Source organism: Pongo pygmaeus, chromosome 9 (assembly GCF_028885625.2).
Source record: "Pongo pygmaeus isolate AG05252 chromosome 9, NHGRI_mPonPyg2-v2.0_pri, whole genome shotgun sequence".
Taxonomy (NCBI): Eukaryota; Metazoa; Chordata; class Mammalia; order Primates; family Hominidae; genus Pongo; species Pongo pygmaeus.
The window spans coordinates 119,976,174-119,989,226 of record NC_072382.2 but is presented as its reverse complement, the minus strand read 5'-3'; the positions used below and the strand labels follow the sequence as shown (position 1 = coordinate 119,989,226).

General features: G+C 43.1%; 1 protein-coding gene across 8 annotated transcripts in view; it reads left to right on the top strand.

Annotated features, from left to right (window-relative positions):
• JAML (junction adhesion molecule like) overlaps positions 1-13,053 on the top strand; it is a 35,238-nt gene that overhangs the window by 3,121 nt on the left and 19,064 nt on the right. The window contains exons 1-3 of one of the 8 annotated variants that reach the window (XM_054439435.2): positions 8,712-8,925; positions 9,479-9,750; positions 10,942-11,004. The exons of 1 other annotated variant lie outside the window; for it this stretch is intronic. In XM_054439435.2, coding sequence (XP_054295410.1) covers positions 10,962-11,004 — 43 coding nt within the window. In that variant the 5' untranslated portion in view covers positions 8,712-8,925; positions 9,479-9,750; positions 10,942-10,961. Of the gene's footprint in view, positions 1-8,710; positions 8,926-9,478; positions 9,751-10,941; positions 11,005-12,682; positions 12,922-13,053 lie in introns of those variants that run through there. 6 more of the 8 variants (XM_054439437.1, XM_054439433.1, XM_054439436.1 and 3 more) reach the window with 6 other exon arrangements.

Genomic DNA, 13,053 nt, shown 5'->3' with positions numbered 1-13,053 from the left:
TACCGCCCAGGCTGGAGTGCAGTGGTGCGATCTCGACTCACTGTAACCTCTGCTTCCCGAGTTCAAGTGATTCTTGTGCCTCAGCCTCCCAAGTAGCTGGGACTACAGGCACATGCCACTATGCCTGGCTAATGTTTGTATTTTTAGTAGAGATGGGGTTTCACCCTATTGGCCAGGCTGTTCTTGAACTCCTGACCTCAAGTGATCCACCACCTTGGCCTCCCAAAGTGCTAAGATTACAGGCACAAGCCACCGCACCTGGCCTTCACCTTTATAACCTTCTTTATGTCTGTCTTATTTCCTCATTCCTTTTACCTTGTCTTATAGATAACCTTTTTTTTTTTTTTTTTTTTTTTTGAGATGGAGTCTCACTCAATCATCCAGGCTGGAGTGCAGTGGCACAATCTTGGCTCACTACAGTCCCCACCTCGTGGGTTCAAGCGATTCTCCTGCCTCAGCCTCCCAAGTAGCTGGGACTACAGGTGTTTGCCACCATACCCAGCTAATTTTTGTATTTTTTTAGTAGAGACAGGGCTTTGCCATGTTGGCTGGGCTGATCTTGAAGTCCTGACCACAAGTGATCTGCATGCCTTGACCTTCCAAAGTGCTGGGATTACAGGTGTGAGTTACCACATCTGGCCTATATGTAACCTTTAAGTACCTTTGAATTAGACAAAAAATATTTTCCTTTTGTTAGGAAGTTAAGGTTTATACTGCATGTTGCTGTGCGAGTTCTGTGAAGGGGCCACATATGAGGAGGTTATCCCCTCTCAAGAGATTGCTAGGTTAAATTTCTTGCTAGGGTGTGTCTGTGTAAGTGTGGGCTATTTTTAAACCCCTGAAATAGGACTATCTAGGTTGAAGCTATTGGTTAAAGATTTAGATAGTTTTCCTGGGAGAAACAGTGGTATTAGAGGGAAAGATAAATTCACAAGTTGGGTAAACATTAAGCAGGCACCCATTTTGGAAAGGATATTTTTGCCCCAAAGGGGTGTGGGGTATTTGGATATTACCAGGGACTGGTGGGAGATTGGTAATTGGTCTCTTAAATAATATAAAGGGGTATGGATTTTTTGGAGGGAGGGGTGCCACTTGCTCTCATTACCCAACAGGATTTGGAGGAGAGTTGCTCCGAGAAGATTAGTATAGAGTCACTAAAAGTCATTTATGTAGCCAAAATGATAACTCCAAAATTTCTAAAAGGCAAAAATCTTTACTTGCTGATAGAGGGGAGAGTCAACTTTACAAGCAGTTCGCAATAAAGACAGCATGACGCCCACCGAATCTGTCTCCTCTCTCCTCCTTTTTCTGTTGTTTATTAAAAGGTAAACAAAACTCTCTCACTATTTTAAAATCTTATGCAAAATTCTTGTTTATGAGAGAAAGCAAAATTTCACCTTTGCATTAGTATATTATTAATGTTAAATCCAATTCTTAATAAAACCTTACAAACTAATCTATACAATCATAGTTAGTCTGACCATAAGGTAAAATGTCCACAAACCTCTCATAATTCTTTACAATTTTCTGTTAAACAGATAAATTCTCTAGAAAACCATTATTCAGGCACATGGGCCCAGATTCTGGCCCTACATCAGTGTGCTTTTATTTCAGTGTTCAACCTACGGAAAAACTAAGTAATCCCCTTTAAATCTTAGCCAACTTGCTTATACCCACAGAACTTTTCACAAGATTAACCCTTCACAAACCCTTTTCAACTTGCTTAAACCATCAGTTTTGTCCCATTACTCTTTTTTTTTTTTTTTTTTTTTTTTTTTGAGACAGAGTCTCACTCTGTCACCTAGGCTGGCATGCAGTGGCCCAATCTCGACTCACTGCAACCTCCACCTCCTGAGTTCAAGTGATTCTCCTGCCTCAGCCTCCCAAGTAGCTGGGATTACAGGTTCTCACCACCACAACTGATTAATTTTTGTATTTTTAGTAGAGACAGGGTTTTGCCATGCTGGCCAGGCTGGTCTCAAAGTCCTGACCTCAAGTGATCTGCCCATCTCAGCCTCCCAAAGTTCTGGGATTACAGGCGTGAGCCACCATGCCCAGTTGTCCCATTGCTCTTTTAGGTGAGGCCAATAGTTAAAACCCTCTGAGCTAGACAAAATTACATTCTCTTTAACAGAAACCATATTCACACGCCTTCTTATAACCTCCCACCAAAACACATTCTTTACTTACACTGTCTTTATTTTTTATGTTATTTACACTGTCTTTATTTTTTAAAATCATTTAGAGTCACGTGACCTAAAAGAGATTCAAGTTTCAATTTTTTCTGATAATATGTTTGATTTTAGTTTCTTTATTATTATTATTATTATTATTATACTTTAGATTTTATGGTACATGTGCGCAAAGTGCAGGTAAGTTACATATGTATACATGTGCCATGCTGGTGCACTGCACCCACTAACTTGTCATCTAGCATTAGGTATATCTCCCAGTGCTATCCCTCCCCGCTCCCCCCACCCCACAACAGTCCCTGAAGTGTGATGTTCCCCTTCCTGTGTCCATGTGTTCTTATTGTTCAATTCCCACCTATGAGTGAGAATATGCAGTGTTTGGTTTTTTGTTCTTGCAATAGTTTACTGAGAATGATGATTTCCAATTTCATCCATGTCCCTACAAAGGACATGAACTCATCATTTTTTATGGCTGCATAGTATTCCATGGTGTATATGTGCCACATTTTCTTAATCCATTCTATCATTGTTGGACATTTGGGTTGGTTCCAAGTCTTCGATATTGTGAATAATGCCGCAATAAACATACGTGTGCATGTGTCTTTATAGCAGCATGATTTATAGTCCTTTGGGTATATACCCAGTAATGGGATGGCTGGGTCGAATGGAATTTCTAGTTCTAGATCCCTGAGGAATCGCCACACTGACTTCCACAAGGGTTGAACTAGTTTACAGTCCCACCAACAGTGTAAAAGTGTTCCTATTTCTCCACATCCTCTCCAGCACCTGTTGTTTCCTGACTTTTTAATGACTGCCATTCTAACTGGTGTGAGATGGTATCTCATTGTGGTTTTGATTTGCATTTCTCTGATGGCCAGTGATGGTGAGCATTTTTTCATGTGTTTTTTGGCTGCATAAATGTCTTCTTTTGAGAAGTGTCTGTTCATGTCCTTCGCCCACTTTTTGATGGGGTTGTTTGTTTTTCTCTTGTAAATTTGTTTGAGTTCATTGTAGATTCTGGATATTAGCCCTTTGTCAGATGAGTAGGTTGCGAAAATTTTCTCCCATTTTGTAGCCAATTAATTAGCGCTTTTTTATATAAATACTATACACACAACACATAAATACACAGACAGACAGAAATGGAGAATCAAGACAAAATTCCTTTGACTGAGAAGTTCTTAGAGGGAAAGCAGGGGCTTTTTGTTTATTTAGACAGAGTCTCGCTGTGTCACCAGGTTGGAAGGCAGTGGTGCGATCACAACTCGCTGCAGCCTCAACCTCCTGGGCTCAAGTGATCCTCCCACTTCAGCCTCCTGAGTAGCTAGGACTACAGGTGCCTGCCACTACACCCAGCTAATTTTTGTATTTTTTTGTATTTTTTTTTTTTTTTTGTACAGATGGGATTTTGCCAAGTTGCTCAGGCTGGTCTCAAACTCCTGGGCTCAAGCGATCTGTCCACCTCGGCCTCTCAAAGTGCTAGGATTATAGGCATGAGCCACTGTGCCTGGCCAGCAGGGGCTTTTAAAACAATATCTGTATACGTACAGCCCAAATATAATCTTTAATTAAGTTGATTTCTGACTATGGAGTTCTCAAAATAAAAATCCTCTAAAAATCTTTTATTACCAGATTTTAGCCAGGACAAATGGCCGATATTTCTGGCTTTTGAATCTTTACCTAAAGGTAACCTCCTATGTGACATTAATAAACCTTAAGTAAGGGGATAACTTAAACATGGACACACAAGGTCCATGTGTGTCTGGAGACACAAGGTGTCTCCAAAGAGATGGTAAGCAATTTACAAGATCTAGAATTGCCCCAAAGGTAACTCAGAGAAAAGAAAATTTCAAGACAGGAAATTAGGAGCTGTCCATGGAGGGGAAAAGAATCAATAAATGATTAAACCACAAAAGACTCACTTTTGGAGCCAGGAATTGAACCCAGGGCACCACTGTGAGAGGGCAAACTTTAGCAGTTGAGCTACAGCAGGGGTCCCCAACCCCTGGGCAGTAGACTGGCACTGGTCCATGGCCTGTTAGGAACTGAACCGCTCAGCAGGAGGTAAGTGGCGGGTGGACAAGCAAGCATCACTGCCTGAGCTCTGCCTCCTTTCAGATCAGCGAGGGTATTAGAGTTTCATGGGAGCATGAACCCTATTGTGAACTGCACATGCGAGGCATCTAGCTTTCATGCTTCTTATGAGAATCTAATGCCTGGTGATCTGAGGTGGAACAGTTTCATCCCCAAGTCATCACCCACCCTCCCTGGTCTGTGGAAAAATTTTCTTCCATGAAACAGGTCCCTGGTGCCAAAAAGATTGGGGACCAGTTACCTATAGTGCAAGGTGACTGCTGTTGTTTTTTTCTGGGAGGAGTTTAGAGCATTTGCAAGCTTGCAAAGGATTTTAACTTCTCAAGAGAACTTTCTAGGACTAGCCATGTTATTATTATGCATGCTTCTTTTAATTTAGCCTTTTCCTTTTAATGGTGTACTCAGTTCCAATAGTGACTGTATCTAAAAGCCTGTTAAACTCCAGATAGTGATTTTCCAGATTTTTACCATATAAGCAAAAGGTATTTCTAGAAAGGGGTAGAGGAGGCATCTCTATGACAGGCAGCTCTTGAACTCAAGGGGAAATTGATAATTTTACTTGCCACCTCCAGAGTCATCCTTGGCTTTGTTTTGTTGTGATTTGGAATTCAGCCGGAGCAGAGAGCCCACTTCAGTTTAAGGCCATCAGGGGCTATAATTCTGTCCTCAGGGCCTTTCAGCCCTCAGGACAGTCCCATTTTCAGCATCTGAGCTTGTGGCAGAGGGTACAAGCTGTGCGGGGCTTTTCTCTATGTATCCCATTGGGGCAGTTTGCCTTCCAGTGGCCTGGCCATCTGCACTAAGGGCACTTACCTGGAGGAGTGTCCTTAGGGCAACCTGGAGGGAGCTGAGGGCTTCTAAATCAGCCAACAATTGAGCCTGCATTTTGTCCCTGCATTTTTCTTTCTCCTTAGCCCTGTGGTCCTCATTCTGCTCTTGGTTATAAAAGACCGAGGAGACTAAGTGGAGGATTTTTTTTGCATAGGGACCACGCTGTATTACACAAGAAAGGTAGGTGTTTCTTTTTGAGAGTCTGAGGGTTAAATTTGTCTCAATGTCTTAGGATGCAATGAAGAGGTGAGTCTGAAGGAGCAGATGGGATTTGTCCCATGGTGGGACTGGAAAATGATGAGCCAACCTCTGGGGGCTAATGTCTGCTGGGGACACAAACTGCTTTCTCTTGGGGCTTCTCGCTGAGGAGAAGCGTTCCACTCACATCCACTGACGGACTTGGGTGCACTTTCTAAAGGGCATCCGAGCTATCAGACTTCTTGGCACTGGGGACTTGCCCCGGATGATCGGTTCAGGTATGAGGAGAGGAGAGGGGAATGGGGAGACTCACTGCTCTGAGGCTGCTTGAGCTCACCTAGTTTGGGAACATCCAGAGTAGGAGGTCTGCCTGTCTTCATGCGGAGAATTTAGAGTGAGAAAGAGGGAGGTCTGAGTTCCCCAAACCATGTGTGCCAGTTGTGACACACAGAGGGACTTTTGACCAGAAAAGGTAGGAGAGGGTTTTCCTCTCTCCCGGGCAAGGCAGACAAAACTCTTCAGCCCCTGGCCTTCAGGCCACACCAGGAAGTGGCCCTGGCCAGTTGTCATAAGTTGCCAGAGGGATACTAGAGTTTGTTTCAGTTGAAAACTGAAAAGGAAAGCAAACTCTGATTGGGTGGTGACTTCTCACCAGGACCTTCTGGTCCACAGGGAGCAACCCTGGCCAGGACCTTCAATTGTCTCCAAACTTGGATGCTGTTCACTGAGATAGTGGAGTTGGAGCAGAGGCAAGGGAGAGAGTAAGGGAGAGGTCCCCAAGCAATCCCCTTGTGGATCATCAAAATGTTGCGGGTAGTGACTAGCTAGGGCCGATGTCACCGGCAGCAAATGTATTTACCAAGACAGTCATAGGAAAGAAAGGCAGATTTATTAGAGAAGGTATGAAAACATGTTGTAAGGTTGTAATGGGCAGCCCAACAGAGAAGGCGCTGTCTGCAAAGAGGCAGGGGCTGAAGAGAAGTTTTATAGGGTCGTGCTGGAGGGGGCTACCTGTGAAAGAGGTCATTGTGCCCATAGAAGTCATTATGCCCTCAGGTTGTTAGATTAGCTATGTCTCAGAACAGTTGTTCATTGTTCTTCCTCACCTGGGCCCTCCTCCAGCTGGGGCCCCCTCCTCATTGTTGCTTACTTATCAGGACTACACACATACTATTCTCCATAGTGGCTGTACTAGTTTGCATTCCTACCAACAATGTATAAGAGTCCCCTTTTCTCTGCATCCTCACCAGCATTTGTTATTTTTTTGTCTTTTTGATAATAACCACCCTAACTGGTATGAGATGATAACTCATTGTGGGTTTGATTTGCATTTCCATGATTACTGATATTGAGAATTTTTTTTCATATATGTGTTGGCCATTTGTATGTCTTCTTTTGAGAAATGTCTGCTCAGACCATTTGCCCATTTTTAACCCCCCTACACTATTAGTAATAGAAAAGAAGATCCTGATAGTTATAACCCCCTAGAAGGACAGAAGGTATTTGCCAGAATTTATATTGTGAAAGAACCATGAGCTCAGGTCAAAATGTTTGGCCAACAGATGAGATAACTTACTATGGAGAATTATCTCCAAACATCTGCTGAGGAGATAAATCAGTATCTGGAAAGAGAAGGAAGCAGGGTAGAAGTTGCGAATGTCAATGGTGTCTATTATCAAGGTGCTTAAGGTGCTTCTGAATGCTTTTGCTGGATATTTTTTAAAACTGAAATTCATTTTATTCATCTACATACGAAATCAGAATTTTGTTATTCAGCTAAATATGTATATATAAAATTCAGAATTTGTGTGTGTTGGTGAATATATAGATAGGAATTTGCAAATATCTGTCAACTCACTAGGAAATTCAAACGTAAATAGTGTTCTTGGTAAATGTCCAAGGTGTTACGAATTCATTTGACAAGTAGTTACTGAGGATGTCCCTGTACCTCACACCATGCTGGCACTGGAAGTGCGGTGGCTCATGGGCATGGCTTTTGGCTTCATGGAGCTTATAGTCTTGGGGGTGGAGGTAGACAGCAGGGTCTTAATTAAATGAGCACACAAATAAATAGATAATTAGACACAGTGGCCCATGCCCTAAAGGAAAGGTAGAGGTACTATTAAGGCATGTGGCTGCCGGGCACAGCGGCTCACGCCTGTAGTCCCAGCACTTTGGTAGGCTGAAGTGGGTGGATCACCTGAGGTGGGGAGTTTGAGACCAGCCTGGCCAACATGGTGAAACCCTGTCTCTACTAAAAGTACAAAATTAGCCAGGCGTAGTGGCGCAGGCCTGTAATCCCAGCTACTCAGGAGGCTGAGGCAGGAGAATCACTTGAACCTGGGAGGCGGAGGTTGCGGTGAGCTGAGATCATGCCATTGCACTCCAGCCTAGGCAATAAGACTGAAACTCCATCTCAAAATAAAAAAAAGACATGTGGCTTGGGGACCTGTCCTGGGATGAGGTTGACGAGAGGTTTCCCGAGGAAATGATATTTAACTTGAGATGTGAGTGAGGAGTAGGTGTTAACTGGGTGAAGGCCTGAGCAAGGTGGATTGGAAGATCATTCAGTCAGGAGGCGCAGGTTAATCTTGTTTTGACAAATAAAGTTCAGAAAAGCTTTGCTCTAAAATATTGATTACTTTCTCAACTGTGGAGGAAGAGCATAGTGTGGCAAAGACACAGGCTCAGATCCAGGATGCCTGGGTTTGAATCCTCGCTCTGCCACTTGCTCTGTGTTCTTAGGCAAGTCACATTGTCATTCTCTGTCTCATTTCCTCATCTGTACAACCTCATGGGGTTGTTGTGAGGATTAAATGAGTTAATGTGTAAAGCACCCAGGGCCTGGCATTGACCTTCTCTGCTTTATTACATATCAACTACTGATTTCTAGTGTGCTGCTCTATTAAGAAAAAGGTCTGATCTTTTAATATTGAAAACAAGGCCCAGTGATTTTCCCAAAGATCAAAGAGTTGGTTAAAGGAAGATCTGAGCCCAGAAGAGCATTTAAAAAAACTCTTAGTAATTTTGCTGCTAAAATCATTGCTTCTCTCTTCACTGAGTTCTAGTGGTGCATTTGAGTACGTAGGACTGACAATGAGCGTCTTCTATTCATGATACTCATGTTTCTTAGAATTTGTTTGAAGATGGTTTGGGTGTGGCTCTGAGTTACTCGGGTTTAGTGCCGAGGTTCAGAATCTTTTTAGAGTTGCTGGCTTCCTCTTAGAATAGAGTGGAGTGGGGACTGCTGCAAGATGCCTTTAAGTTGATTTCAACTTAATGGTCACATTGTCAGCTATGAGCACTTATCCAGTATATGCCAGGCATTTTACCAGTGCTGCAGCACGGTAACAGACACACGTATAAATAAGGCACGTATGGTGCTGCCTTTTAGAGTCTGCAGACTTGAGTTGGTGGCAGACATATAAATTAGTCATTACTCCTCCATGCGGTTGGTGAGCTGCAGGGGGAATGTCCCACTGCTAAGTGCTGTTTTCTGGGCAGAGGAGGGAGCACAACCAACTCTCTGGGGAAGGCAACAGATGTCCCAGATGTGATGAACTAATGTTAGGACATACCATAAAGGAAGCCCCTTATGACCTTCATGCATGTATGTATGGGGCAAGGTGGGTGGCATGGAGCAGGAATGGGATTTTGGTTATGTTGAGAGAGGTCTGTGTTTTCATTAGAGGTTCTTTTGTTTAGGGGAATCTATGTGACTCCTGGTATATCTGGCTCAGTGTAATTATTATCCACATTGTTACAACAAGGTTCAAAAATGGAAACTTAAGTTTCCTGTTCATTCTGATTCATCACTTGCCATTCTTAGAAAGGTAGAAACTCAGAACCTAAAATCTCCCCTAAAGCTACAAACTCTGTTTCTGACTCTTATCTATATAAAGAATCTTCCATGGTAATACTTCCTATTTTCAAAGCACTGTTATCTATGTTATCCTATTAGATCCTTTCATTATCAATCCCTTTTAAAGGCAAGGAAACAGGTTCAGCAAGATCAGCTGACTTCTCTGTGTAAGTGGGACCTAAGGTAGGAACCTCCTTGAATAGCTTGACTCTGATTTTTCAGGTAGAGGATTTTGTTGATTGGAAAATACGATTAAGGAATGTCTTAAGTAATCAATTTTTTTTTTTTTTTTTTGAGACAGTCTCGCTCTGTCGCTCAGGCTGGAGTGCAGTGGCGTGATCTCGGCTCACCGCAAGCTCCGCCTACCAGGTTCACGCCATTCTCCTGTCTCAGCCTCCCATAGCTGGGATTACAGGTGCCTGCCACCATGCCCGGCTAATTTTTTGTATTTTTAGTAGAGATGGGGTTTCACTATGTTAGCCAGGATGGTCTCGATCTCCTGACCTCACGATCCGCCCGCCTCGGCCTCCCAAAGTGCTGGGATTACAGGTGTGAGCCACCACGCCCGGCCAGGTAATCAATTTTTATTAATTAAAATGGCTACCATATGTGCCAGATGTCCCAGCAGAGCTGGGTGGGGTACCTTGCTGTTAATGCAAAAAACATATCTTTCCTCTTAGCAGATTCTGAGGTGGAATCTCCCCAGCGGCAGGGTGGCCAGGGGTAAAGACCACGGCTGAGGCCAGGCGTAGTAGTAGGTGGGAACTCAAGACTGGTTGCACTGTAACTCCTGAGAGTCAAGGTTCTTCTGTTTAGCTAAGAAAATTTGGGGGTGTTTGGTAGAACAGTGAATCCTTTTCCAGGGGCTGGTGAATGCAATGAAATGAATACTACAGAGAAAACATGCATATTAAACACATACTTTTGTCCAATGCACAGCCCAATTCTCATTCTAGCCACACTGCCCTGCTTTAAAAAGTTAAAAAAAAATAAGATAAAAAGTTCACCATGGGCCAGGTGCAGTGGCCCATGCCTGTAATCCCAACACTTTGAGAGGCTAGGGTGGAGGATCACTGGAGCCCAGGAGTTTGAGACCAGCTTGGGCAACACAGTGAGACCTCCCTACTACTTAAAAAAAAAATTAGCAAGTGTGGTGTAGCGTGCCTGTAGTCTCAGCTACTCAGGAGGCTGAGACAGGAAGGTTGCTTGAGCCCTGGAGTTCACGTCACTGCACTCCAGTCTGGGCAACAGAGTGAGACTCTGTTCCCTCCTGCCACCTCTTCCTCCCAAAAAAGTAGTAATTCTAATTTAGGTGGAGAGATGGGGAAAAATTTCAGGCTGGATATCCTATAATTTTTTGTTTGTGTGAAACACACAGGTAGTGGAAATTCTAGGGTTGTCATCTCAAGGGCATCCTGCAATCATTTGCTTTTTTTCTCTTGAAAAGCAGCTTTCATCTGAACTTCCCTTATGGCCAATCTAAAGCAGCCCCCAAGTGACTTCAAACACTGCTCTGTTTTGTTTCATCATAGCACTTATTGACATCTGGTATTTTCTTATTCATTCATTCATTTGCTTCTTTTTTCCCCACCTCCCGCTACACACAAACTGCAAATGACCTGGGACCTCGTCTGTTTTTCTTGTTCAATGCTGCACACCAGTGTCTCAAACACAGGCTGCTCCATATGGTCCTTCACTATTGGTTTTTTAAATTAATGAGCTTCTCTTGACATGATTTTCTGATTTTTGTTCTTTTATCTTAAGATTTGAAAGTTGAGAGCAGCATGTTTTGCCCACTGAAACTCATCCTGCTGCCAGTGTTACTGGGTAAGTAGAAGCTAAGGGACTGCGTGGGGTATTGATTTCTCCTAAGTTCTGTGCATTATTAAAAGCCAATTTTATATACTTTTGATTCCCTTGGGTTTGTTGAAGATGGAAACCGTAATGTGGAACTTCACAGTTTTGTTGAAGCAGCTGTTTTTGAAGCCAGCTAGCTTATGGTTTCTTGGGAAGCTGAATCTTCCTGTTTCCATTAGAAACAGAATGCATTTGGGTCCTAAAGGGTGTTCTGGGACCCTCTTACGTGACAAAGGGAAAGTTTCTCTATGGCATTCCTGCACTTTAAATTGTTATCTTTAAAACCACAGTTCGCCTTGAATCAGGAACTGAAATTACCAGAGAGAGACCCAGAGCTGTTTTTCATACTATGGCCACGCCAGCCTTCTTGTGGTTCCTCAAATGCACTGAGCTCTTTCCCGATTTATGGTGGTTTCCTTTGCCTGGAACCTTCCTCCCAACACTTCACCCTAGCAAGCCCGCCTGATGCTTCCTTACCCTTCAGGTTTCCCATTATGCTCCACTTCCTTCTGAGGAGCCTGACCTGGCCATCTCCTCAGATCAGATTGGTCTCCTGTTTATGCTTCCCCTAAGTGCTGAGCTTCTTGTTGCTCATCTCCACTGGTTTCTAGGTTTTCATCCTTTTCCCCCATGCCTTTTTCTTTATCCCATGGATGTAGTTCTGGAAGGAGAAGAAATTAATCAGGTGCTTTGCTCTCACAGCCTTTTCTTTTTCTCTTTATTATTATTTTTTGAACTTTGGACAGTGATTTAAACCCTGACTCAGCAAAGTATACAACAGGGTTGCCTTTGCTCCTATTCCAGGCAATACAGAGTGTGTACAAATATGCACACATGCACGCGCACCAAAATGGTGTTCATTAGATAATTTTTCTCAAAGAAGCAGGGTTATAATGATCTCAAAAGGTATTTAGACATTTTCCCAGAGGTCTGTGGAGCAGCCTGCAGGTTTTTGCCCTCTGATCCAGAGAGCTACCAGTCCAACCCCTGTGTGTGGTGACTTGGTGGCACTGGGGGTTTTGTAGTTTTTTGTGGAGAGGTTTTCCTTTCTTGCAGAAAATCTCATCTTCTTCAGCTGTTTTTCTACCAAGATTGCCCTTCAAACATCAATTTCTCTTTGCTTTGGTTGCTGTTGTTGCTTCCTAGCAGTCCTTCATTTAATTCTACACACAGTGTTCTTAATATTAAATTCGCTTATTACACTTTCAATCACACATGGAGCAGCTCAATTCTTCCTTACAGGAAAATTCCAAATATTTGTTGGAGCTAATTTTGATTTCTTTCAAAATAATTCCCTCTGAAGGGTTTAGAGTTGATGTTTTCTTTTGTGTCCTCCCTGCTGTGTAAGCCTGCTGTTGGGGCAGGAAGTGAACTCTCTTCTCTCAGGGAAACAGCTTGGATGAAAAGATTGGCACATTTTCTGTTCATTCCTATCACTTGGCTCTTCTCTGATATGAACTGGGCAGCATCTAAATGTATCTTTCTTGATTTTGTTGTCTCTTTGCATAGAGCATATCTTGTGAAAACAGAAATATCCATGTAATGGTTTTTTCTTGTAGTGATCGCTTGAAATTGCTTGAGCAACATAGAGATAATGGGCAGGGGCTCCTGTGTGAAGCACCTAGAGGCTGGAAAGCTGATGGCAAAGCTGGAGGGGTGAGGCAGGGAGAGGACAAACACAATGGAAATGCAGGAGGAAAGCTGTGCTCTGTGGTGGCCTAATTACAAGGACCTGCCCTACAGCCAGAATCAGCCAGCAAATGCTTTTGTAAAGGAACTAACAGAAAGGGAAATGAGGAAGTAAACAAAAGGTCCCTTTTCAGAGAGGGAACCAGTGGGAGACTTAAGAGCAAGGAACATCCCATTTCCTCGTTATGGTAAGTGGAGGTGAGTTTCTAAATTCATGATCAGAAAGGAGAGACTTCTGGGTTTTCCCTTATTTCTTTAGAAAGGTTGGGAGGAAGAATTCCAGAAAAGTGTAAGGGACTAGATAGGAGGAGGGAGCCACATAGCATTTAT